Source organism: Ischnura elegans, chromosome 4 (assembly GCF_921293095.1).
Source record: "Ischnura elegans chromosome 4, ioIscEleg1.1, whole genome shotgun sequence".
NCBI classification, from domain to species: domain Eukaryota; kingdom Metazoa; phylum Arthropoda; class Insecta; order Odonata; family Coenagrionidae; genus Ischnura; species Ischnura elegans.
In genome coordinates, this window is record NC_060249.1 from 127,163,645 (window position 1) to 127,190,351 (window position 26,707).

The 26,707-nt window shown below is 40.1% G+C and overlaps 2 protein-coding genes across 7 annotated transcripts in view; one reads left to right on the plus strand and one right to left on the minus strand.

The window, feature by feature from the left end:
* Positions 1 to 1,376: 1,376 nt before the first annotated feature.
* On the minus strand, positions 1,377 to 22,866 carry LOC124158032 (probable basic-leucine zipper transcription factor I). 2 transcript variants are annotated; one of them, XM_046533184.1, is made up of 6 exons: positions 22,717 to 22,866; positions 22,376 to 22,495; positions 21,957 to 22,264; positions 4,654 to 4,802; positions 2,128 to 2,445; positions 1,377 to 1,804 (listed from the first exon to the last, which is right to left on the minus strand). In XM_046533184.1, exons 2-5 carry the CDS (start codon positions 22,475 to 22,477, stop codon positions 2,231 to 2,233), a joined length of 774 nt encoding a protein of 257 aa, XP_046389140.1. In that variant the 5' UTR covers positions 22,478 to 22,495; positions 22,717 to 22,866; the 3' UTR covers positions 1,377 to 1,804; positions 2,128 to 2,230. The 2 variants fall into 2 exon arrangements, with proteins under 2 accessions (XP_046389140.1, XP_046389138.1); XM_046533182.1 differs by having other exon boundaries at positions 22,673 to 22,866.
* Positions 22,867 to 22,991: 125 nt separating this feature from the next.
* The window catches only part of LOC124158029, a 37,508-nt gene continuing 33,792 nt past the window's right edge, over positions 22,992 to 26,707 (plus strand). For 3 of the 5 annotated variants that reach the window (XM_046533175.1, XM_046533180.1, XM_046533176.1), the window contains exons 1-2: positions 22,992 to 23,697; positions 23,796 to 23,998. The gene's annotated coding sequence lies outside the window, so the exon portion shown is untranslated. The remainder of the gene's footprint in view (positions 23,698 to 23,795; positions 23,999 to 26,707) is intronic. The other 2 variants (XM_046533178.1, XM_046533177.1) reach the window with 2 other exon arrangements.

Here is a 26,707-nt window from a genome sequence, read left to right on the forward strand (position 1 = left end):
GTCATTAGTGCCATGAAGTAAGAGTTGGGAAGATAGAAATCCTGTGTTGGTATCAGCTAGGTCATAATGATAGGCTCCAGGGAGACCAGAGCTTAACGTCCTATCTGCAGGACAGTTTGTTGCACAGGAAGTTCCCTCGACACTACACTCAAGCAGGGATATGGCCATCTATGAAACATTTCTACCACGACTTAACCCGGGCCCACAGGATATGAAGCCTTAGTGAAATTTTGCTCCCTGATAATGGAGTTAATTTGGATGACTTTCCTCAGGTATCTCATTTCTTCAATCTCCAGTCTTGGTTTGTCTATAGGTGGTAAAATGAATTTCCCGAAAACAGCTGTAAATAAGCCAACTTTTTTCGAAAATTGACTTCTCCGTTAACATTTAGAATCTCCATTCCAAAATTTCTCCAGTATAACAGCCTTGCAGCTTAGTGCCAGAAATGCTAGCAATTCAACCAAGACGTTCAACCATGGGTGATGTTGTTCAGGAATGCAAAGTTATGTTTCACTTAAGGTAACACGTCATCTATGGTGTTGCTTGTGAGTAAATAAGAATATTAGGCTTTATTTTCTTGCCTCCAAATGAGTAATTACATCCTGGAAACGAAACAGACCCTATTGAATAGGATTTCACGTTCCTTACGGAAAAACCTCACTCATGAAACTTTTTTTGGTTCTCCACTGAAAGTTTCATGGGTGAGGTTCTACTGTACGTGGAAAAGTACATACAAAGCTATTTCACAACAAACAACTCAGCCATCTGACCAGTCACTCAGCAGTCCGTGGGCCACCCATTGGTGTGAGGTAGTGAGGCCAAGGAAACAACACCTTGAGATCAGGCACAAAAGTTTGAGACTTTTCTTGGTGCACCTCAGGAGAGGGAGGAAGAGAGGTGGTGGTGCTTCAAGAGCCCACTGACGCCTCCAAAGGGGTAGATGGGATAGAAGCAGAGGAAGGAATAGTGGCTTAAGGCGACACAGTCCACCATTAGCAAAAACAAATTCATACTGTTCCTAGAGATCACACTATCAGAAGAATGATCCAGACACTTTCCCCCAGATAGCCAGTTGGGAGACTTCAGAAATATTTCTGAAATAACAGCTGTGAATATCTGGGTTTTTCTCCATCTCTTGAGGAATCAAGGCAAAGCATGCCAAGTTTTGTACCAGGCTGCAGGCCTCTAGCTAATAGTTCACACTACAGCCTCAGGTATATTGCAAAGATCACATTAGAGGAAAGTTTCCGGGGTGTGATGAAGATCAAGCACAACAGAATTGCTGAGTTGTTTAATTCACCATCAAAGTAAGCCAAACTTTACAGCCAGCTAACGGTATTCTAAATTTCTTTTTAGTTTTCAATAAAAGCCTTCAGGAGAATATCAAAAATATTTTATTACCCACAGGGTTTTAAGAAAACAAAACAAGTTTTTTTTTGTTTGTCCAAATCTGAGATTAACCATTCAAATTGCACCAACAATAAAAGGGCTGTCCCACAACTACATACACAAGGCTGACCAACAATGTTGCCAAGTGTAAACCCGAAAAGAATTGGAATGTAAATTGTTCATTTCCATAAGAACTTTGGTACTGGTGTGCGATGAATATTCCACCCTGGTCACTAGAAGAGTTCCAGGAGTTAGTTAATGGCAGCCCATGAGCACTTTTTCAGAACAGAGGTCACTAAGTTGGCAGCAATGAGGGGGCGGGAGTCCCTTACCTCCCCCAACCATAACCATGACTTCCAAACTGTCCAGAGGTGTCGGCTCACTCTGACTCCATGCCCCCAGAACACTCGGTGGTCTGAAAATCAACAAAACATGCCTCAATTCTGTAACACTCCCACAATTCTCACTTAAAAATTCAGCATCTGCTATTTTCCTGGAAAGATACATTGCAAGCTACATTAGGCCTAAGAATGGCTCAGATCTCATGAAACTCAGATCCCTGAGGACCGCAACAGAGTTTCAGGAAACTTCGGAAGAAGATGGGAGCAACTGGCCCAGGAGGATACTCAAGAAACCTTTCCCCACGTCATCATCCACCAGCAAAGCCAAATATCGTTCCAATGCACAGGCATTTTCCAAAAATCAGAAGAAGTGCAAAGTGCACTTTGGGTGACTCACATGCAATGTTAGCAGCCAATGGGAGGGAGCAGAGGAAGGCAAATGGGTGACGGACGGATGCTATGCCTTCCCCACTTGCCCCACTTCCCTTGCGCCCAACCCTCTAGTGCTGCGCTCCACCCGCAGGGGACGGAGGGGGCCCACCGCCAGCTGCTGCCTTCTGCTGGGCACGCACAAACTCGGGATAGTCGATGAAGCCATCTCGGTTGGTGTCATCCATGGAGAGGATGGGGTCGATCAGGGACACAAGCTCCTTGTCAGAGAACACCTTGCCCTTCTCCTGGGGGAGGGCATTGCTGGGGTCATCGTGGCCTTGCTCTACACGAAGAAGAAGAGGAGCCGCCACCATTAGCTGGACAATGGAGGCTCTTTCATAGCCAATAATAATAATTCCACTATATTTGGCGAGATAGGGACTAGAAAGTCCCATTTTCTATCCAACCCCAACTAGTTTTAAGTAATGGTGCTAATAACAAAATTTTTAAAAGCATGAAATTCGAAAAAAAAAAACCAGACAACACATTGATTTCCATTCCAAAATTTTACGTACAGAGTTTTTTCTAGATCAGTTTCAAGTTTTCAACAAATTCACTAAATAGATAACAGAAACATAATACATTTATGAAATTGTTTTTAGTATTAACTTTTATCTCAATTTAAAGGGATAGAATAGCTTCAAAATCTGTTTCTGGGCATGAACTTTCCTAAAATTTTCCAGAGGACCCCTGGAGGTAAGGAGAGCCTCTGCCGAGGGGCCCCATACCATCCCCCTTCAATAAGATTAAAACTCAAGACTGCCGAGTAAAAAGGGCATCTTGTAGACCCCAAAACATCTCTCCCTCTCACTAACAACTTCTCCCCTCTCCCATGGGGGCAGATTAAGCAGGGAAGCAGCAGAAAAAAATTGAAGAGATGGTAGCCTTCAAGATGGTATTTTTCATTTCACCAGGTTAACATACTATGTTTAAAAATAACTGATAAATATCTAAATGCCATTTGTCAATGCATATCAGACCTCAGATGCATTATTGCTGAGAGTTGTTGCATTACACCAAGGAACCGGGGTAAGTGATGAAACCCCTCCCCCAAAACCACAACATTAATCTGCCCCTGCCCACTTCTTTCCGAGTTACTTCATACGTATAACCAAAATTGAATTCTAACTTCCAATCTGGCTTGCCAAACTTTTGCCATCCAAACAAGATGTTCAAACATTTTGGTGATTCGAGCTATACATACATCATCCTTCACTTAGACATGAGAAAATAAATCCAAATTTAATCTATGGCCTATAAATTTTAGCCGCATAATCCATACATCATTTAATATCATCTCCAGCACTTTTTCTGCAAGAGCCTCTCAAACATCAACCATACTCTTTCCTACAATCATGCAGCTTTCTTTTAAAAAAATTTTCTTGCATAAAAACGTTCCTGCTACATCACTGGGCCAAAGAAATTTCATAGAAATATTTGAGTTGCACGATGACCTAAACCGAGCTACTTCTTTTACTATGCATAAGTCACAAAAATGATTGATTACTTCTTTCACGGCAAATGTGACAAGACATTTTTTTACAGAATAGCATTTAAGTCAGTCAAAATCAATAACAGGAGATATTTCATACTTTATTGAATAACAAACTGTAGTAAAAAACGCTTCATAAAACCGAACTTTAAATAAATCACTCACTAGATTCCGAATCAAAGAGCTAGGAAGAATATAGAAGAATGCACAATTGGAACACTAAGTTAAAATAATGTTTTATTTTTTATCCTTGTATTTTTCTTAAAAGTGAATACTCATTACCTTCCTAAAGCAATAAAATTTGTTATTTGCAATTGAAACAATCGCATTTCGACATAGAAAATTTAATAAATTTTTGTTATTTTACTTATTTCCAAGCTCAATACCCTTACTCCACCAAGGTCTTCAATTCAAATCATAATATGTAATCAACAGTTTCCTATCAAAATTTCAAATGAAATTTTAAGCTTATTAAATATGCAAATTTTCTAAAAAAAAACTTGTTTACTTATTGAATCAAATTAATCTAAAGCAATGATATTTGAGAGTAGGGTTGAACATTCTACAATTTGATTTCTATTCTTAAAAATATCATAATCAGAAATGATAATGATAATTCTAGCATTAGCAATTTTCCACTTCTTTTTTTGTGCTACTTTCACTTGAGGACCCAAAGCCAACTCCTTATTTAAGTTTCAAAGTTATTTTTGAAGTTCATCTTCTTCAGCTTTTCTTTTCATATTATGTTTACTGTTTTCATATGAAGAATGTAACTATATAACCTGAAGCTCATTCATTGATATACATATATTTACTCAGATATAGGTATATAAATTGGTATTAGAAAAATAAAATTAAAAAGCATGCATTATGAAAACATTATTAGAGAAATTACACTTCAGAAAAAACACATTAAAAGAAATTTTGGTTTAGAAAAATTGATCAGGAAGGTAATCAACATTTAAAAATTTCAATTATCAATTTTAACTGGACCCTTACCATGCCAATGAATCAGTGATTTGATGAGCTCACAACCATCCAGTTTATTATTGTTATCAGCATCATGCATTTTGAAGTAATGGAACTGAAGTTCTTGGTCTGACATATTGCTTGTATCAATTGGCACATCCATGTGCTCTTTTATATGGCTAGAAAATAATAAAAATTGCATTAATAAATTAAGCCACTACCTTTCATTTCACAACGATCTATCATTCCTTTAAGTAGTGGTGTTAATACATAACAATGAAATATGCTGAGATGAAGCACTTGCCACAGATGTACACAAAATAATTTGATAGGGATGGGATGTGAGCAACTTTTTAGGGTAGGCACAACAGCAGTGCTAATGCCTGACATGGTAATGGTTGAAACCATTCCGATAATTAATTACTCTGGGTGCGTAACGAGAAATTTTGAATACAGAATTCGCATTACTTTTCATTTTATGCTAACACAAACTTTGATAATTTTCCACCCAATTAAACCTGTCTTCATTACCAGGAGTCAACAATCCAAAGATTGGTTTGATGCAGCTATCTACCCTATCTGCTAATCTTTCCACACCTGCGTATTTCTTCTCTTTCACACCCTTCATCACCTACTCCACATACTACATATTATGTTTGAGGTCTTCCTTTTCCATTCTTGCCATCCACTTATCCCTCAATGATTGTCTTCATCTGGCCATCATTTCTCAAGATATGGCCCACAAGTTTCCGTCTTCTTTGTCCATTTTTTATTTGTATTCTTATCATGAGGTTTCTCTTCTACTCTTCTTAGGACTTACTCATTACATACAAACTCAGTCAATCCATTTGATCCTCATCATTCTTCTGCAGGACCACATTTCGAAGGTGTTTATCCTTGATTCCTCTTCTACTGTCAGTGTCCATGCCTCACTTCCATACAAAAGCATATTCCAAACGCATCTTCTGATAAATTGTTTCCTTACCTTTACGTTTAAATTTTCTGCTCTGAGTAGATCTTTCTTTTATTAGATAGCTCTCTTCGTCTGGGCTATTCTGCTGATGATTTCTTTCTTGCTTCTCCCATCGCTAGTTATCCTGCTTCCCAAACAACAGAATTCATCCACCGCCATCATTTTTTGCATCCCTATTTTAATGTTAGTCCTGACTTATTCTCTTTTTTTGCATACTAATATCTTGGTTTTCTTTATGCTTATTTTCATCTGATATCTAGAGACTACCCCAGTGAAAACACCTACAAAGTGTTCTCGGACCTTCGTCGCCTGTCTAAATCCCTAATACGCCGTGACTATAAGGAGAATATCTCTGAACTGTCTTCCTCCATAAACTCAGATCCAAAAAAATTCTGGACCCTTCTCAATAAACGCCGTAATATCCCTCGAATTCCCGATGCTGTGTCACTCAAAAATTCCTGTGCCGTAGGAACAGACAGACCAAATTTCTTCCTTGAATATTTCACCGGAAGTCAAGCACCGACGTCAAATTTCACACTTACAGACGACTTTTCCCTCTCCCCTGTCAACAGCCACTGCCTCTCAGAAATTCGGACAGATCCCAAGGAAGTTGCAAAATATCTATCTAAGATTCCCCTCTGCCGCTCACCTGGCCCTGATGGTCTCAGTCCTATATTCGTTCGCAACTGTGCTCAGACTCTCTCAATTCCCATTGCCCTCCTTTTAAATCGCTGCTTCCACTATGGCATATTTCCCTCACAATGGAAAATAGCAAATGTTATTCCTATCCATAAAACTGGCCCTAGAAATGACGTCTCTAATTATCGGCCCATCTCAATACTTCCCGTTCTTTCCTCTGTCTGTGAAAGGATCATCCTTAACCGACTTTACTACTTTACTTCTCCCTTTCTCTCCCCTGATCAGCACGGCTTTCTTCCGGGTCGCTCTTGTCTTACAAACCTATCCATACAATACATCCATACATACAATCGATGGCCGAAAAGTCCCAACTTGACGCCATCTTTCTTGACTTTTCCAAAGCCTTCGACACCCTTAACCATAAACTTCTCCTGCATAAACTCGCCTCCCGCTTTAATATCCATGGCAACTTCCTCAGTCTCTTGTCCAGTTTCCTCCGTGACAGATCCCAAAGAGTAATACTCGCTGGTATCTCATCTTCCTGGTCTAACGTTACCTCCGGAGTGCCTCAAGGTAGCGTTCTTGGACCTTACCTCTTCAACCTATTTATTGATGACCTTGCCCCCATTGTCCGTTCTTCCCAAGTCAATACATTACTCTATGCTGATGACTGCAAACTATTTAAAAAGATAAATAATCTCGCAGACTGTAATATGCTACAGGATGCCGTAAAAAAGACCACAGAGTGGTGCATTCTCTGGAGGCTGCAATTGAACTTTAAAAAGTGCACCACAATGACAATATCTGCGAAGAAAACTCCTATCCTTTTTGATTATGCAATTAACTCCTTGCCTCTTAATCGAGTGTCATCCATGAAAGATCTTGGAATTATTGTGGACCAAAAACTTCTGTTCTCTGAACACATTCATGCGATCAAATCTAAAGCCATGTCAGTCTTAGGACTACTCTACCGGTTCACGGATATCTCCAGTACTAAGGCCCTCCAATCCTACTTCTCAACCATAGTTCTTCCGGTGATCAACTATTGCTCCCCAGTTTGGTCAATGTCTGCCCCCACTAATCTTGCCACCCTTAACAGTGTTACAACTTTTTTTGCAAAAATTGTAAAATTTAGAAACCCAAATCTCCGCGAGTCACCTACTAGTGCAGTTTTATCCTCTTTATCCGTCCCTAGTTTATCCCTTCTCCGACTTCAATCAGACATCAAATTCATTTATAATACCCTTAACTCCCACTTCGACAGTCCTGACATTGTTTCCTTCCTCAACATTAGAGTACCTTCCCGCCACACCCAATCTACCTCTTTACTCCACACTCCTACACCCAGGCTATCTGTAATTAAGCGCTCAATTTTCTCTAGACTTTCTTCTATTATAAATTCTCTTCCCTGTGATATTGATCTGTTTGCTCTGACACTTAAAAATTTCACTCACCTGGCATCAACATATTTATCACATAAATGACTAGATAGCCGGATAAATGTTTGTTTTTCTTTTTTATTCTATTTAAATTTGTAATCAAATCATTGTTATTTAATTATTTAATATGTGTTGTTATAAGTGCACTTTAAATTGGCAGTATTGCTGTATGTGTATCTCTTTATTAAAATAAAATAAAAATCTACTTATTTCCCAAACCATATTAACAGAATCTTTTTCAAATACTTCTCTACCTCTGTTAAAACAGCTTATGTCATCTGCAACTTATACATACTCTATGGATATTCACTCCAAGGGCTAATCTTCCATTTCAATACATAATGGCTTTTTTGATGTAGACATTGAAAATTATGGGTGACAAAGAACAGCCTTGTCTCACTCCTTTCCTAACTCATGCCTCTTCACAGATGGATCCTGATCTTATGACTGCTACTTGGTTTTTGTATGTGTTTCACTCCTTTCCTAATTCTTGCGTCTTCACAGCTGGGCCCTGATTTTATCACCACTACTTGGTTTTTGTATAAATTGCTGATTATTCTTCTGTCATTATATATAGCTCCTATTTATTTCAGTCTTCCAAGCATTGTGTTCCAACCCACCTTATCAAATGCCTTCTCCAAGTCCACGAACGCAACAAATATTAGCTTTTCTTTTCCATTCTCTTCTCTATGAGCAGCATAAGAGCCAATATTCCTTCCCTTTTGCCTTTGCTTTTTCTGAATCCAAATAGGTCCTCACCTAAGTACTCTTCAGCTCTTCATTCTATTTTTTATAGATGATTCTTGTCAGTGTCTTCAATGTATGTGCTGTCATGCTTATTGTCCTAACATGTTCTAGGTTCTCCACTCTTTTTCTTTTAGGAATAGGGATTATAACTTTCCTCTCTAAGTCTTTTGGTATCTCACCCGTTGAATGACTTCATATATTCACTTACGACTTTGCACAGCAAGTTCAATGTCTTTTCATCTGTATTTTTCATTAGCTCTGCAGGAATATCATCAATTCCAGATGCTTATTTATCTGCAGGTCTTTTACTGTTGATCAAATGCTGAACTTAAATTGGGGCTCCCACGTAATCTTCACCCACTTCCCTCTTGTTTCCTATAGCATTTATTCTTAGACTGCTTCCTTTGTCAAAACTTTCAGATATTCTTTCTATCTCTTCAATTTGCCTTTGTTTTCAATAATAGTTTCTCCATTTCTGTCCCTTAGGGTATTACATCTTACCTTTTCCTTGAAGCAGTTCCTCACTGCCCTATAGGTGGCCTCTACTTTTCCATGCACAAGATTATTCTGAACATCACATCTCCCTTAAGTCATATCTCGCTTCTTATTCTATAATAACTATTCTGACTTCCTTCTTGATCCATGAATTTTCCATAATGACTTTTCTCCAACACAGAATTTCTTCAGCCACTGCTTGTATTCCACTTCTAATGTTTTTCCAACTCTCTTCCACTGATTTGTTGGTCACCTCCTCTGCTAATCTTTTTTCCACAGCTTCTTTAAAGGCCCATTGATCCTCCTTCAATTTTTCAACCAGCCAAATGTTTTTCACAGTTTTCTTCAATTTTAGTTTTTAATGTTAGTGTAGTAAAATATCAGTTTCAGTAAAAACCTAATCAAGGTTTTATTCAGCAAGAATAACACAGTTTAAGTAAACAACTTAAGTGTTGCCACGACAAATACAATTATTAAAATTAAGATCAACAACATAGTATGTTTATACCACATTCACCCCCACTAAAAATCGATTAGTATCTGATGTAGTCATTTAGATAGGCTGGTAGCCTTCGCTGCCGTCCACGTGGAGAACCTTTCTGTGGAGATGGACTCTTGGGTTGTTCAGAGACACTCTTACTCGAATTAGGTATGCCCTTATCTTGCCCTGTCTCTTCATCGCATGAGGAGTTTTGTGATGTCAGTTCTCCGGAGTCAATAGATGGGCTCAAGGGAGGTCCGTCAAGCTTGACTGGGAAGTCCCCTCTTGGAGCCAAATGTCTAATGGAAACACTTGATTCTTGCCCATTGGGAAGCTTTACATATGCATAGTCTGGATTTGCCTCTATTAATTCGACTTCCTGAACAATCGGGTCATACTTGCTGTGCCGCAAATGGTTTTTCATTAAAACTTGACCTGGTTTAGTTAACCATGTAGGCAAGGAGCGACCATTGAAAGATCTTCTGGGATGAGTGAACATACGTTCATGTGGGGTAGCATTTGTTGAGGTGCACAACAGTGATCTAATAGAGTGAAGTGCTGACTGAAGCACTTCTTCCCATTGTTCTGTCTTTAACCCTTTTGACTTTAAGGTCAAAAGTACAGTCTTCCATATTATTCCATTGTATCTTTCGACCTGACCATTTCCTTGGGGGCTGTAGGCAGTAGTTCTACTTGTAGCAACGCCTAAGGAGGTGAGAAATGATTTCAGTTCATGTGACATGAACGAAGCTCCTCTGTCGGAATGTATATAAGCTGGTGTACCAAAGAGCGAAAACACCATAGTCAATACTCTCACAACAGTAGATGCCGAAATATCTGTACAAGGAAATGCAAAAGGGAACCTTGAATATTCATCAACAATAGTCAGTAGAAAACGGTTCTTGGATGAGCTAGGTAAGGGTCCTTTGAAGTCTAAGCTTAATCTCTCAAATGGAGAAGTTGCCTTTATAAGCTGCCCTTCATTTCTACAGAATCGAGGTTTTAATTCATTGCAGCAGGTGCAAGAATTAATCACTCCTTTAATTTCTTCTAGTGTGTAGGGCAGGTTTTTAGCTCTAACCCAGTGGTGCATTCTTGTTACACCCGGATGACATAAAGCATCATGTAGTTCTTTGAGGTTCATTCTTCCCTCTAAGTAGGTACTTGCTGTAATCCTCGACATTGTGTCTGCAGTTGTGTTTTGGTTGCCTGGTCGGTAAATGATATCGAATTTGTAATTAGCTAATTCAAGTCGCCATCTCATAATTTTCTCATTCTTTATTTTACTTGAGTGATACTGATCAAACATGAAGGCAACAGACCTCTGGTCAGTGATGACCTCAAAATGTCTTCCGATAAGGTAGTGTCTCCAGTTCCTCAGTGATTCCACAATAGCATAAGCTTCCTTCTCAACAGAGGAATGTCTTTGCTCAGCTGCATTAAGTGTCCTAGAGAAAAAGGCAATGGGACGTTCGGCTTGACTCAGGGTGGCCCCAATGGCAAACTCTGAAGCGTCAGTTTCTACTCGAAAAGGTGTATTTTCTTCTATTGCAGAGAGTGATGCCTCTGCTACATCTTTCTTGAGTGAATTGAATGTTGTCACAGCTTCTTCAGACAGCGGGAATGGTCCTTTTACCAGAAAAGGGCGAATCTTCTCTGAAAATTTGGGAATCCATCGGCAATAGTGAGCAAACATACCTAAGGTTCTCTGAAGGGCTGGCATGTCATTTGGGACAGGTAGGTTCATCAAAGGTGCAAGCCTATCCGGATCAGGCTTTATAACTCTATCTTCGATCAGATATCCTAATATTTTCACAGATTTAGTTGAATATTTACATTTATCTTGGTTTAATGTCAGATTATACTTTTCTACTGCACCTAAAAATCTTTCCAAATTTTGGTCATGTTCCTGTTGGTCATGGCCGCAAACTGTTACATCATCTAGATAAGGAAAAGTACCTTTGAGCTTTTCTTCCTTGATAATTCTGTCAATGTTTCTCTGGAAAGCTGGGACACCGTTAGTTACCCCGAAAGGAATTCTGCGGAACTGGTAAAGTTTTCCAGCAGCTTCAAAAGCAGTATATGGCTTATCTGATTCTAGAATAGGTACTTGGTGATAGGCACTCTTGAGGTCAATGGTGCTGAATATCTTGTATTGTGATACATTCCGTACCAACTCCTCTATTCTTGGTAGAGGGTAGGCATCAAGCATTGTAAATTTATTAATAGTTTGTGAGTAGTCAACTACCATCCTAGGTTTATGATTTTCTCCCTTAACTACAAAAACTTGAGCACGCCATGGTGAGTTACTAGGTTCTATTACACCTTCTTTGAGCAATTTTTCCACTTCAGCAGCGATGAATATTTTGTCGGATTCTGTGTGACGTCTTGACTTAGTTATGACGGGTTTGCAGTCTGGTGTGAGATTGGCAAATAGCGATGCTGCTGGAACTCGAGCAGTAGCTAGTGAGCAGATTTTAAGAGGTGTTTGATCTCCATGGAATTCTATTTCTACAGATGAGTGACTCTTCAGAAGATCGTGCCCAATCAGGAAGTCAGCACACAGATTTTTCATGATTAACACCTTAATATTTGCATATGTATAGGTCTGAATCTTCAAGGTCAGCGTACCACATCCAGTAACATCAGAACTCAAAGAAGAATTAGCCATGGTTATCTTACCGGAGTAAGGCTTAACAACTATTCCGCATCTCTCCACAAAACGTTCATTCAAGAAACTAAGAGAACTTCCAGTATCGATAAGTGCATTTAGTTCCACTCCATTGATCAATACCTTAGTCATGGATTTTTGAAGGCATAGAGGTGCTGTTACTGCAGAAGCCAAAAACGACGTAGAAGCTGTTGAATTTGTAGATGAATGTTTAAATCTTGATTTACATACTTTTTGGTAATGTCCTTTTTTTCCGCAACCTCTACAGATAATATCCTTTGCTGGGCAAGAGTCCCTTGGGTGCCGTTTGTTACCACAAAAGAAACATTTTTCAGATCGTACCAAAGCAGCTGATGTTGTTGTAGTATCTTCAGGGCTATCTTCTCTATGGTCAGCAGCAGCAACAGGAGTTGAATCTGTTGTATTCAGATAAGACGCTGAATGTAGCTCAGCCAGCTCAAGTGACCTAGCCTGGTCATGGGCCTTCTCTAATGTGACGTTGGTGTTTTCCAGTAATCTTTCTCGAATACGAGAGCTCTTGAGGCCTCGTATGAAAGAATCCCTTATGTACTCATCTTTATATTTATCAGCTGTTACTGCTTGAAATTCACAATCTTTGCTCATTTGTTTTAATACCTGGAGATATTCATCGACTGATTCACCCGTCTGCTGAGTTCTAGATGCTAGGCAGTGTCTTGCAAATATTTCATTTCGTTTTGTGATATATAATGAATCTAGTATTTTGATGGCATCTGAGTAGTTTTCTGAGTCACTAATATACCGAAAGACGTTAGCAGATACATAATTGCAGAGTAATTGCAGTTTACCATCTTCTGAAACCTTGTTCACTTGGCCCAGGAAATTAGCAAATGTTCTTTTCCAGTGTTTCCACTTCGATTCAGCACCCACATGTGAAGGGTCAGTATCAAATCTTTCTGGCTTTAAAAGCTGTTCCATCTTACTAAAGAATTCTTGCTGAATAAATTGTAGTAAAATATCAGTTTCAGTAAAAACCTAATCAAGGTTTTATTCAGCAAGAATAACACAGTTTAAGTAAACAACTTAAGTGTTGCCACGATAAATACAATTATTAAAATTAAGATCAACAACATAGTATGTTTATACCACAGTTAGGAGGCATTTCATCATAACTAAGTAATGATCAAAGCCCACATCTGCCCCTGGGTAGCTTTTGAAGTCCTTCATCTGGTCCTGAATAATTTTTTCAATGGGATGTAGTCAACTTGGAATCTTATAAAGATTCCTGTCATCTTCCACGTGAATCTTATTCTCTTGGGAATTTTTAATAAAGTGTTGGCAACCACTAGCCTGTGTTCAGTGCAGAATTCAAATAGCCTTTCTCCTCTTTCATTTCCGTTTCCTAATAAAAATATTCTCCAGCTATCATTCCATCTTGACCTTGGCCGACATTCCAGTCACCTATAATAATAAGATTTTCTTCTCCTCTTACCTGTTTTATTACTTCTGTTATACCAGGGTACACATCTTCTACCTCTTCATAATCTGATGTAGGCATGTAAACCTACACCACCAAGATAGAGACTGATTTCATTTCCAATTTCACCATTAAACTTTAATTTTCATCCTATTCATTAAACTGCAGGTAGCCTTTGACAAGCATTCCGCCGCTCTTTCTAAGCATTATCCCAACTCCAGCATTACCATTTAGCCATCCTGTGTGTATCATTCTGTAGCTTCCACTCCAAAAATCTCCTTCTTGGGGCCACTTCATTTTGCTGATGCCTGATACGTCGAGGTTCATTCTCTGCATCTCCATCTTCAAGTTCTCTTGCCTACCACAGCAATCTAACGCTCCATGTTCCTATCCTTAACATTCTATCACCTTTGACAGATGTACCCTCTCAAGTAGTCCCCACCCAGAGATCCGAATGGGGGACTAGTTTACCTCCAGAATATTTAACTCAATAGAAATCCATCAGGACATAAAATGAGTGGAGTAGGTGCAACTCCTCAGTATATTAACATGTTGGTTTCCCCTTGCCTTTCACTTTGCAGAACTACAGCAGTTGAAGTAAATTTTACCAGACCTGTAGTGAAATGTGTGTCACTCTTCCAACAAAGATAGTAGTCTCCACCTTCACACATATGAAGAAGAGCTGCTGCCCTCTCCCCCGGGTGATAAGAGGCATAATTGTAAGCAGCCACTAGTTGTCATGTCACAGATGTCAAAAAACGGAAGAAAAATCTTCTTTACGTCTTTAAACTATTTTATTCGTCTTCTATATCCCAAGGCCGCAACAACAATCACTTTTTATATTGGCAACGTAAATAAATAACAAAACAAACATTCATCATCACCTTGAACGTAAAAATGCAAAACCCTACAAATATTAATTTTCACATTACAACACCTCCCCTCGTTCGAGGATGATGGAAAGGAACACAAAAAACATCATGCATAAACAATACGTTGGCAACGCCTATTCGAATTCCACCCAGGCGCTGCTTATTTTGTTAATAACGTATTCTAACATCTCCCCTCGGGATTGACAAAATAATAATTTGAAATATAAATCTCTAAGCACTCCTTAAGATTTAACATCTTACAAAATTCTTTTGTCTTAGTTCCTGACAGTGGCTTTGTCAACATGTCAGCGACATTATCTTTTGATCTGACTAACTGGAATGAAACCTCCCCTGTTTTTACCATCTCCCTGATACAATGATACTTCTTGATGTATGACATATAATCATATTTAATAATACTTCTTGATATATGATATAATGACACTTCTCCGCATCTGGTCCACTCAGTGCCTCCTCTGCATCCGATGGAATGTTGCTATCTGGACCTTCTGCAGCAGGGACAGGTCTTGGGATTCCTCTGTCTCTGAGACCTATGTGGTAGACCACCTTCCGCTACTCCTTCATAGGCAGGCTCATTTTCACAGGCGATGATTACCTCCCCTGGCCCCTGGATGGGTGTCACCTCCTCTGGCTCTCCACCTCTCGCCTCGAGCTCCTCCCAAGTCATCGTCTTCTCCTGCTTTCGTTTTTCCATCTCCAGTTGTTTCAAGGCGTAGTCTTTCTGTGATTGCTCTTCCTTCAGGCGTTTATTCAATACAGCCATCAATTCCATTAATCTGAGCTTTTCAGCCTCAGCAGCCTGCATCATGGCTCTTAAAGCATACTCCGAGGACTTGAAATTTCCGGATCTCATTGCGGCAATTACCAGTGAGTTATCATTTGAGCCTTGAGAAACATTCATGCTATGGAGGGCTTCTTGTAACTTTTCTACCATTATATTTTTCTTCTCCAGTGTATCTTCCAAATTATTGACTTTTGCCTGTTCTTTCATCAGCTGCATCGTTAAATTTTTCTTTTCTTTCCTATGTTCTTCTGCCATTGCCTTCATTTCTAATTCTTTCTCCTTAATAGTACTATCTTTGCTCTTCAAACACTCATTTAGGAATAGTATTAGCTGGTCACCATGCTCTTCCTTGGCCATTACTGTGGACAAACGACTTTTGAAGGCATCCATTTCTGCCTGGTCAGCCGCTGATATTGCCTTACTAACTTCTGCTTTCTTTTTCCAATCGCTGGCCTCTTTCTCTGCCTCCTGAAGCGATGTCTCCAGCTTTTCTACTTCAGCCAACCTCTTTTCCCGGTCCATTGGTTCAAGGTGTGTGTGCCTCTTTGCAAAAGAAACTCTGGAAGCCTTCTTCTGCTCGACTACGATTCTTTCCCCTTCATGGTGCAGGTGTCCCAAACGGTTGTGCCATGTTGTTGCTGCAATTTTACATGCTTTCATACCTTCATGTTCTTCAGCTTTTTTTCTTATTTGTGAAATAGAAGCACTCCCTTCAGTAGTGAGGTAATACAGGAAACCAACGCGATACCCCTGGAACAGAGTAGCTTCTTCGTCGCTAACAGTAGTCTTTCCGTCTCTCCTCACAATGGTCAAGCCCTTCTCTTCTAATTTCCCTTCCGAAATCAAATTGTCTTGGAGGCAAGGAATATATAACACATTAGTTAACTTTATTTTCCATCCACCACATTCATTCGACATCTGGATGGTCACTGATCCTTGACCTTCTATTTTTAGTGATGTACCATCACCCACAGTTACTTCTCCAGAGAGGGGTTTGAAATCAACAAACAAATCTTTCCTAGGGCTCATGTGATCCGATGCTGCTGAATCCAGTATCCATATGCCGTTGTTTGCATGGTTTGGATTTCTTTGCATGCAGAGTACTTTATAGCCTCTTGATACTACTGATGCTGATGACTTCTTCTCTTCTTCATCTTGCTTCTGTATGGCAGGACAAAATCTTGCAGTATGCCCCTCCTTTCCACATGTGAAACAAATGTATCTCCTCCCAATAGGTTTCTTTGGAGCATTTTGTGATTTATTTTCACTGCTTACTTTAGGTATGTTTGGCTTCTTCTTTACCTTGAGAGCCTTGTGTTCTTCTGTCTTCGCGTAATCCTCATTTTTCATTCTCTTCTCTTCTAGCAGGAGTTGGGACTTAACATATTTGGATGTTATGTCTCCTTCATTTGTTCTGTAAATACTTCGTATAAACCCAGCATATTTTTCTCGAGGCAGACCCATGAGGTAGAACGCAGCCAGTGCTCTATCCGGGAGATTAATGCCACACTTAGTAATTTTACGGTTGTAATTCTGGATCTTGCTCATGTACTCCATCATGGAAAGGTCTTCCGTTTTTTCGGTATTTACCATTTCCTTTAGGAACATTATCTCCTGGAACACGTCGTAAGTGGTGCACATGTCTCTTAATGCCTCCCACATATCCTTCGCTAGGTCCAGTCCCACGATATCATCCAAAAATGAATCATCTACGTATTGTATGATAATGGCTCTGGCCTGTTGATTTTGTCGCTGACGGCGCCTAACCTCTTGTGGTGGGAGTTGGCTTTCGTCTTCCATTTCTATCTCGTTTCCATCACTGCCGAATGTTATGTATGGATGGAAACCTTTTACCGCTTCCCAACAATCTTTCTTCATTAAAAAAGCTTCAATTCTTACAGCCCATACATCGTAATTATCGCTGTCGAGTATTGGGATACACGTCTTCTTTTCTTCCGCCATTTTTGATGATTCCGAACTTACAAAGAACAATTATGGGGTTCACTTCTTCTAACCTCAAACGTATTCGCCGTTCACACCATCAAAAGAAAAACTTCGCTTCGCATCAACACTTAGTGCAACTAAGTCTCATAATCTGTCAAAAAACGGAAGAAAAATCTTCTTTACGTCTTTAAACTATTTTATTCGTCTTCTATATCCCAAGGCCGCAACAACAATCACTTTTTATATTGGCAACGTAAATAAATAACAAAACAAACATTCATCATCACCTTGAACGTAAAAATGCAAAACCCTACAAATATTAATTTTCACATTACAACAACAGAATCGTTACAGGCTTTGGTATCATTTATATAGCCATTTTTTGCTATAATCGACAGCTAATTTGAAGCGTGAACTCTCTTTTCTCACAGCTATAACCTTTATATCTATAGGTCGACACACCATCCACAACCCAGCAGACCCACATAGTGGCTTTAACTTCAGTGGAAGAAACCAGAGTCTATTGTTCATAAAAACCAAAGGAATTCCACTATAACAGCCTGCCAGTCAAATTAAAGTTAAATTTACCCTTTAGAGGAATGAAAACAGGGCTCTTTTAGAGCATTATATGAACAAGAGAGTGACAGTTACCAATCAGTTTTATTCTGATATGTTGAAAAATAACAAGGTCCTGCAATCAGGAGTAAACGACGAAAATTTATGACCCAGAGTATTGCTACAGCATGGAAATGTCTAACAACATACAGCCTTTTTAACTGTTCAGGCCAGTGGCGTATCCAGGAATTTCGTTCGGAGGGGGGGTCCAAAACCAGGGGAGAAAATTTTTGAAAAACAGGCTTCTGAGTAATGGGTTTTTATATAATTTTAACACTTTTCATCCTTTCCCTTGGGCTACAACCTTGTCGCGGTGGAAAGGCTTGCGCGTTCCTATGACCCCTAGAGCTGCACTGGCGGGATTAATTCTAAATTATTCCCGGTAGGGCCACCCATGCCAGATAGGTCGAAGGGTAGGAGCCAGACGAAAGGTAGTCCACGTGATGGTGTCACGTGAAAAACACAAACAACAAAGTGGGAAACCCTACCAACTATCTCTTCCCTGAAAACATGGAGTACAACCAAATGAGCCTCGGAATCTCATCGCCCGGGACCTGTCCGCAAAGGGCGGGTGTCGGGCACGGCAGGGAGGTTGGCAAGGTCCTCGGGGCCGTCAACGTGCGAAATCCTTGCAGAGATTTATCATCATAGGCAGCAGCAACAGCAATGAAGAAAGAAGAAAAGAAGACCAAGAAGATGGAGAAGAAGAAGTCCGCTATAAATGTAGGGACGTGGAATGTGAGGACAATGATGAGGGCGGGGAAGTTAGAAAATATAAAATGGGAAATGGATAAAGGGAGAATAGATATCTTAGGATTATGCGAGGTGAGGTGGAGGGATGAGGGGGACTATTGGAGTGATGGGTATAGGGTTATATATAGTGGTGGGGAGGAAAGCCAGCAAGGGGGAGCTTCAGCATTAAACCGGAAGATGGGTAAGCGTGTGGTACACATAGACCAGGTAAGCGATAGGATTCTGCTGGTAGAAATTGAGGCGTGGCCCACCAACCTTGTGGTGGTCCAAGTACATATACATGCCCACTAGCAATCATAGGGAGGAAGAAGTAGATGAGGTGTATGAACAGCTCGAGGAAATAATTAGAGACACACCGGGTAAGAAAAATCTGGTAGTGATGGGGGACTGGAATGCCTCAGTCGGGAAAGGGAGGGATGGAAACAAAATAGGAGAATTTGGATTAGGAATTCGGAACGACAGGGGAGAGAAAGCAGTAGAATTTTGTAGGTGAAACAAATTATTCATCACAAACACGTGGTTCAATCATCATAAAGGGTGAAGGTACACATGGAAAAGTCCAGAGGATGTGGGGAGATATCAAATAGACTACATTATGGTAAGACAGAGGTTTAGGAATAGTGTGAAAAACTCGCGCAGCTTCCCTGCAGCGGATACGGATTCAGACCACAACCTAGTGCTAATGAAATGCAACGTAAGATTCAAAAGACTTATGAAAGTTAGGAAGGCGAAGAAATGGAATGTAGAAGTGCTGAAGGGGAGTATGAGGAGAGAATATCAGGAACTAGGGGACATTAGTCTACGGGAGATTGAAAGTACTAAGACTGTAGAGGAAATATGGGATAATATTAAAACGGGAATAGTCAAAGCGGCGGAGAAGTCAATTGGTTACGTTGACAGTAGAACGATAAAGAAGCCGTGGATAACGGAGAACATGTTAAGGGAAATGGAGGAGAGGGGGAAGTGGAAGAACGTGGACACAGAACAGGACAAAAGAATGTATAGGGAATTGAATAATCGATTACGACGTGAAACTAAGAGGGCAAGGGAGGCTTGGTGGAAAAGACAGTGTGAGGAAATGGAAAAGTTCCAGAAGGATGGAGAAGTAGGCGCATTGCGCGCCAAAGTTAAGTCGCTATCGGGCGACAAAAGAGGACAAGCAATGTCTAAAATTAAGGCTAAAGATGGGATGATGCTAACAGAGCAAGAAGAGGTACATGGTAGGTGGAAGGAATACGTGGAGGACCTGTATGACGGAATGAACAGACCAGAGAGATTGACTCTAGAGGAGGAAAGTGCAGTGGAGGAGGATAATCTTGGGCCGGAGATATTAGATTCGGAAATAGAGAGAGCACTTCGTGATATGAAGGCTAGGAAAGCAGTAGGCGTGGACAATATACCGTGTGAGCTTCTGAAGAATCTAGGGAAGGAAGGTACGAAAAGGTTTTTCGAACTAGAGCGCAGGATCTATGAGGAGGGATGATGGCCGGAGGATTTCGTGAAGACAGTTTTAATTCCGCTTCCGAAAAAGAAAAAAGCTGTGGAATGCGGAGATTATAGGACTATCAGCCAAATATCGTATGCAGCGAAAGTGGTGCTGAGGATATTGAACAGACAAATGGAGGCGAAGACAATCGAGTATTTGGGCGAAGATCAGTTTGGCTTCAGAAGAGGGAAGTCAACTCGTGATGCAATAGCAATACTGAGGTCCCTCGTGGAGAGGAACCTAGAATATGACCAGGACATATACGCGTGTTTCGTGGATTTTGAAAAGGCGTTTGGTAGGGTGAACTGGGTAAAGTTAATGGAAATTCTCAAGAGAATAGGTGTAGATTGGAGGGATAGACGACTGATTCGTAATCTGTATATGGCCCAGACTGCGCAAGTGAGGGTAGTGGATGGAGAATCTGGGTGGGCAAGAATGGGACGAGGAGTGAGGCAAGGCTGTCCTCTTTCGCCGCTGCTCTAACTGGTACGCTGAAGAGATGGTAAGGGAAGTGTGGGATGAGTTAGAAGCTGAGATAAAAGTGGAAGGAATGATGTTCAAATAAGTGAGATTCGTGGATGACCAGGTGTTGATCAGCCAGTCAGCGAGGGGGCTTCAGGCTCTAGTGGATGCGTTATACGAACGTTGTGAGGAGTATGGGATGAGGATTAATCACAAGAAAACTAAGGTTATGCGGTTTTGTAAAGCATCACGAGCGAGGAATGTGAGACTCAAGATAAAGGTGGGTGGTGAAAAACTTGAGCAGGTTGAGCAATTCAACTATTTAGGCAGTACGTTAGAGGAAAACGGATACAGTAGTAAGGACATCAGGAAGAGAATTGCATTAGCGAAGGAGGCGTTCATGAACAGGAAGGAGCTTCCGAGAGGATCGTTGTGTAAGAGTTTAAAGAAAAGGTTAGTGAAGAGTTTGATTTGGAGTGTAGCTCTCTACAGTGCGGAAACGTGGACACTGAGGAAAGAAGACGAGAGAAGATTGGAGGCATTCGAGATGTGGGTATGGAGAAGAATGGAGAGGGTGAAATGGACGGAGAGGAAAAGGAACGTCGAAGTGCTGGATATGGTTAGCGAGGAGAGGCAGCTTTTAGATGAGATACGGAGGAGACAGAAGGTATGGATGGATTTAGTGCTTAGCGGTGAGGGGATGATGAAAATTGTGTTAGAGGGTAGAATGTTAGGGAAACGAGGGAGAGGAAGGAAAAGAATAGGATTTTTAGATAGATTGAAAGAGAGTACGCCTTACAGTGAATTAAAGAAGGGAGTGCTGGAAGGAATGGGAGGCTCCCAGATCACTTTTTGAATACTCCATGGAAGCCTTCCTTAATCGGTAGAATACTATAATAATAACACTTTTCATAATCCAAAAATAATTCATTTGCTAAAGAAATATTTTGTAAATTCATGACATTTTAATATTTTTTTCTTTTACGCAGTAAAATAATTATGTTTTCATATTTTGGAGGGTCTGGACTTTCAGGACCCCCTGGCTATGCTACTGGTTCAGGCTATCCTGAATATCAAATTTTAATGTATAATTCATCCACCTTATTCACCAGATCTCGTTCTATGTGATTTTCAATTGTTTGGTGCACTCAATGAAGCAATGGGAGGCAATCATTTCTGAAGAGGTGAAAACTGTAGTGCATGACTGGCAATATACACATCCAAAAGAGTTATTTCAATGTGGTATTTATACACTTCCAATAAGCATTGAAAAACTTATATTCAATGTTAGAGAGACAATAGATAAATGATAAGCAAAATTCGCCCCTAATTAAAACAATAAAAAATATTTCACTTTTAAGTAAATATTTCATTTGAATTACCCCCTCTTATGATAATTATCTATGTATAATTTCACTGATCAACAGTTACAGAGGAGGGAAGGGCAGAAAAATATTGCCTCTGGGCTCTACGCACCCTATCCTAGAATACTCACTCTTTTTCTTGCATTATATGAGCAGCATTAAGAATTTGCTGAGGGGCACCATGGTGGTGAGGCTGAGGAGGCTGTCCAGCCATTTGCATTGGGACTTGCTGCTGCACTGGCATTTGCTGGTGTTGCATAGGCACCTGCTGGTGCTGCACTGGCATTTGCTGGTGTTGCATAGGAACCTGCTGATGCTGCATAGGAACCTGCTGATGCTGCATGGGAACCTGTTGATGTTGCACAGGTACTTGTTGATGCTGCATCTGCATTTGTTGATGATGCATCGGCACTTGCTGCGGCATTTGTTGATGACCCATCTGAGGAAAGGTCCGAGAAAATCCATGCAAAAAATGCTCGCTAGCTTTCAAAAAGTACAATGGTCACAAAAATTAGAACGAAAAGGAACTTCATTGTTGGCTCTACATTACCTGATACTGTTGAGGTGGAACTCCAGGGGGAGTTCTCATGTCCTGACCGAATACAATCGATAGCAAGGTCAATGGAATGAGTGAAATAACAGAAAGCTCCATTATCTACAGCGTAAGTTTCTGCAGAAAATAAATTACCGGATATGAGACCCCTTGCTACTCGCACGATCAATTGCCACCACACAATCCACTTAAGCCATTTCAAAATTCAATTTAAAAAATGAGACACTATTTCAAACAAAAATAGACCAAGCCGGTAACGAAACCCGTCACAGCTGGACAGAAAAATGCACTCACCCAATGTAAATTTAAAAATATATATTAGCTTCGCTTTCGCTCACATTTGCAATCGTCCTCCTAATCCCAAAACTTTGAGAAGATCAAGCAGATGGCCGCCGAGGAAGACATATACCGTCAACACATTATATCTGCTTACAATATGCCCGTACAAGTTGGCTTAGGTGGGCTTTGGCTTCACTGGTACACCTATACCACCTATACCACCTATACGATGACGCGTCGACGACGTGAAGTCGTGGAATACGGCGACTCGGCCCGCAATTTACAAATCGTTATGTTTTTGTCAATCGATGAAAGGGGAGGGTGGGGGAGGGAGGCAAGGGTCAACTTATGCACTTGTGTATTGTAAACTTTGAGTTAGTAAACCACGCAGGTAAACATTTTTTTAAAGATGTAAATACCGCATTAAGTGGGTGAAAACTTGGGGCCAACTTTTAAAACGGTGCTAAAGTGACAAGATTAGTCATTGCCACCGATAAATGCCAGAAGTATCAATTATTATGTAGTTTATATATCCACGACCTATTGCCATCAGAGGAGTTGTGATCCTCCCGTTTTTGTTCCGGTTATTGTGAAGGATGAAATTTCCTCGATGATTGCATGTGTTCGGCATATTAAGATGCCAATTGATCTAGTGGAACCGTGAACATTAAGGAGACACCTCGAGGTGTGATCATTTTGTAATCACTCGCATCAAGGTGAACATAAAATCATTACCTGGACAGAATAAAGCCTCATTGTTTTGCTATCGGCTAAGAGTCGAATACTTAATATCCGTTAAAAATATGCCATTATTCTGCAATTATTCGGTTCAGTGCTTGCTGTTGTTACTGTAAACGCTTCGAAAAAATAAGTCAATATATTGATCAAACAAAGCTGTTTCCATGTTAGATACTGGCAGATCCTATCCATTCAGTAACAAGTATACTACTTCGTTTAGCAAGTATGGCAAAAGACGAAGGCCAATTATTAAGCCAGAAAGGAAGTGGTGAAACTACCACTGTTAATACTGTAATTTCAAGGTGTGTGTATATCTTAAGCAATACCAGTTAGCCTATTTTATTAAGACATGTCGACTATAGTATTTTTGAAGTAAAAAAATTGTTTGATGACATTTCAGTTTTGAAGAAGAGGAGGATATCAAAAATGTGAACTTTATCAATGCCATGGATTTCAAATCTTATGCTTTGTTAAGGAAATATTTCTTCAATTCAAGTTCGCTTTTAGTTGGAGGTTCATTGAGGAGTAAAGATCCAGAAAAAACACTCCCAAATGAAGCTCTTCATAGGGCTGAATTCATTGTGGCTGTGGAGAAATTGAATGGTATATTTTTTGATGTAACATCAAAATGATTTTGATATTCTCAGGGCTACAATCTAATCCCACAGGAGCATAAGTAATGATAACTCAGCCTTGACTTTATAGATGTTGTATTCATAATGAGAATCATGTCGTTTAAAACCACTCTTTACTTTAACAGATTGGGATTTCAAGACAGTGATGTGCCATTATCTGGCAATATTTTGCTCTGGTTGTTTGGTGTGTGTAAGAATATTGGTGGAGAGGTCAGAATAGAGGTGAAAATGGGTTGAAATTTGTTTCGTTTGGTAGTGACAACTTAATAATCTTGAGATCATCACCACTGGTCAACAATCCTAGGATTGGTTTGACACAGCTCTCCACTCAGTTCTCCTATCAGCTAATCTTTTCACTCCTACGTATTTCTTCTCTTTCACATCTCTCTTTACTTGTTCCATATATTTTGTTCGAGGTCTTCCTTTTCCATTCTTGCCTTCCACTTGTCCTTCGACGATTGTCTTCATCAGGCCATCATGTCTCAAGATGTGGCCTATAAGGTTGTTCCGTCTTCTTATTAAGGTTTTCATGAGGCTTCTCTTCTCTCCTACCCTTCTTAGGACTTCCTCGTTACTAACTCGGTCGATCCATTTGATTTTCATCATTCTTCTGTAGCACCACATTTCAAAGGCCTCTATCCTTGCTTTATCCACTGCAGTCATTGTCCATGCCTCACTTCCGTATAGGAGCATACTCCAGATGTAGGTTCTTATAAATTGTTTCTTTACTTCCATATTATAGTTTCCCGCTGTAAGCAGGTCTCTCTTTTGGTGGAATGCTCTCTTCACCTGGGCTATTCTACTGATAATTTCTCTCTTGCTTCTCCCGTCACTAGTTATCTTGCTTCCCAAATAACAGAATTCATCCACCTCTATCAGTTTTTGCCTCCCTATTTTAATGTTGGTCTTGACTTCTTCTCTTCTGCTGCATACTAAGATCTTGGTTTTCTTCGTGCTTATTTTCAGTTGATATTTACTCATTACCCTACCCATATTAACCAGAATATTTTTCAAATCCTTCTCTGTTTCTGCTATAACGACTATGTCATCGGCAAATCTTAGCATGCTAATTTTTTCTCCATGGATATTCACTCCCAATTCCTATTCTTTGATTTCATTAATGGCTTTCTCAATGTAAATGTTGAAAATTACCGGTGACAATGCACAGCCTTGTCGCACTCCTTTCCTAATTCTTGCTTCTTCACAGCTGGGCCCTGATTTTATCACGGCTACTTGGTTTTTGTATAAACTGTGGATGATTCTTCTGTCATTATAAAGAACCCCAATTTCCTTTAGGATTCCAAGCATTGTGCTCCAACCCACGTTGTCAAATGCTTTCTCTAAGTCCACAAACGCAACGAATGTTGGCTTGTTCTTTTCCATTCTCTTCTCTATGAGCAGTCTTAGGGCCAATATTGCTTCCCTTGTGCCTTTGTTTTTTCTGAATCCAAATTGGTCCTCATCCAAGTACTCTTCTGCTTTTCGTTCTATTCTTCTATAGATGATCCTTGTCAGTATCTTTGATGCATGTGTAGTAAGGCTTATGGTCCTAAAATCTTCGCACTTCTCCGCTCTTTTCTTCTTAGGAATAGGGATTATAATGTTCCTCTCGAAGTCCTTGGTATCTCACCTGTAGAATACTTTTCACTTATGATTTTGTGTAGCTGGTTCAACATCTTCTCTCCTGCATTTTTAATTAGTTCTGCAGGAATCTCATCAATGCCAGACGCTTTATTTATCCTGAGGTCTCTTACAGCCGCATTAAATTCCGATCTTAAAATTGGGGCTCCCATGTCATCGGCATCCACTTCCCTCTCGTTTTCGATAGCATTCGTTCTGAGGCGACTTCCTTTGTACAAATCTTCCAGATATTTCTTCCATCTCTTCCCTTTTTCGTCGTTTTCAATCAATAGTTCTCAGTTTTTGTCCCTAAGGGTATTACATCTTACATTACATCTTTCCTTAAAGTGGCTCCTCACTATCCTATAAGCGGCCTCTACTTTTCCATGCTTAAGTTTGTTTTGCACGTCTTCGCAAATGCTTTTCATCCACGTTTCTCTAGCCTTCCGCGCTTTACGACATATTTCGTTCTTTATCCTCTTGTAACGATTCTGTCCTTCCTCTGTTTTCGCAGCCTTGTATTTTCTTCTTGAGATATTGATTTAAAAGATTATCAGTGTGTCCAGGGCTGTTAATGGTGATTGCATGAGGTCTGAAGTGTATCTAACGTTAAATGACTGATTGAAGGGTCCATATCAGGTGACATCAGTTGAAACCCAACTAGAAGCCTTGAGATGTAAGGTGGCACAGGAAATGTACTGGCCACCCCACCTACAATATGAGAAATTCATATGCCTTAAGCTTAGTTTGAGGTGAGGTATCCCCTCACCTATCAAACCCTGACTGTTAAGATAACACTGAGTTACTCACCATTTATACATTCCAGGGTACCAGCATTTCCACAGGAAGTATTTCACTTTCTTTCAAAAATACCTCAATGCCATTCACCAGGCCCTGATGGCCTCAGTCCTATCTTTTTACAGAACTGTGTCTCCTACCTCATTATTCCTATGAGTCTCTTGTTGAACTGCTGCTTCTCAGTTGGCATATTTCTGAAGCAATGGAAAGCAGCAAATATTATTCCTATTCACAAAACTGGTCCTAAATGTCAAGTTAC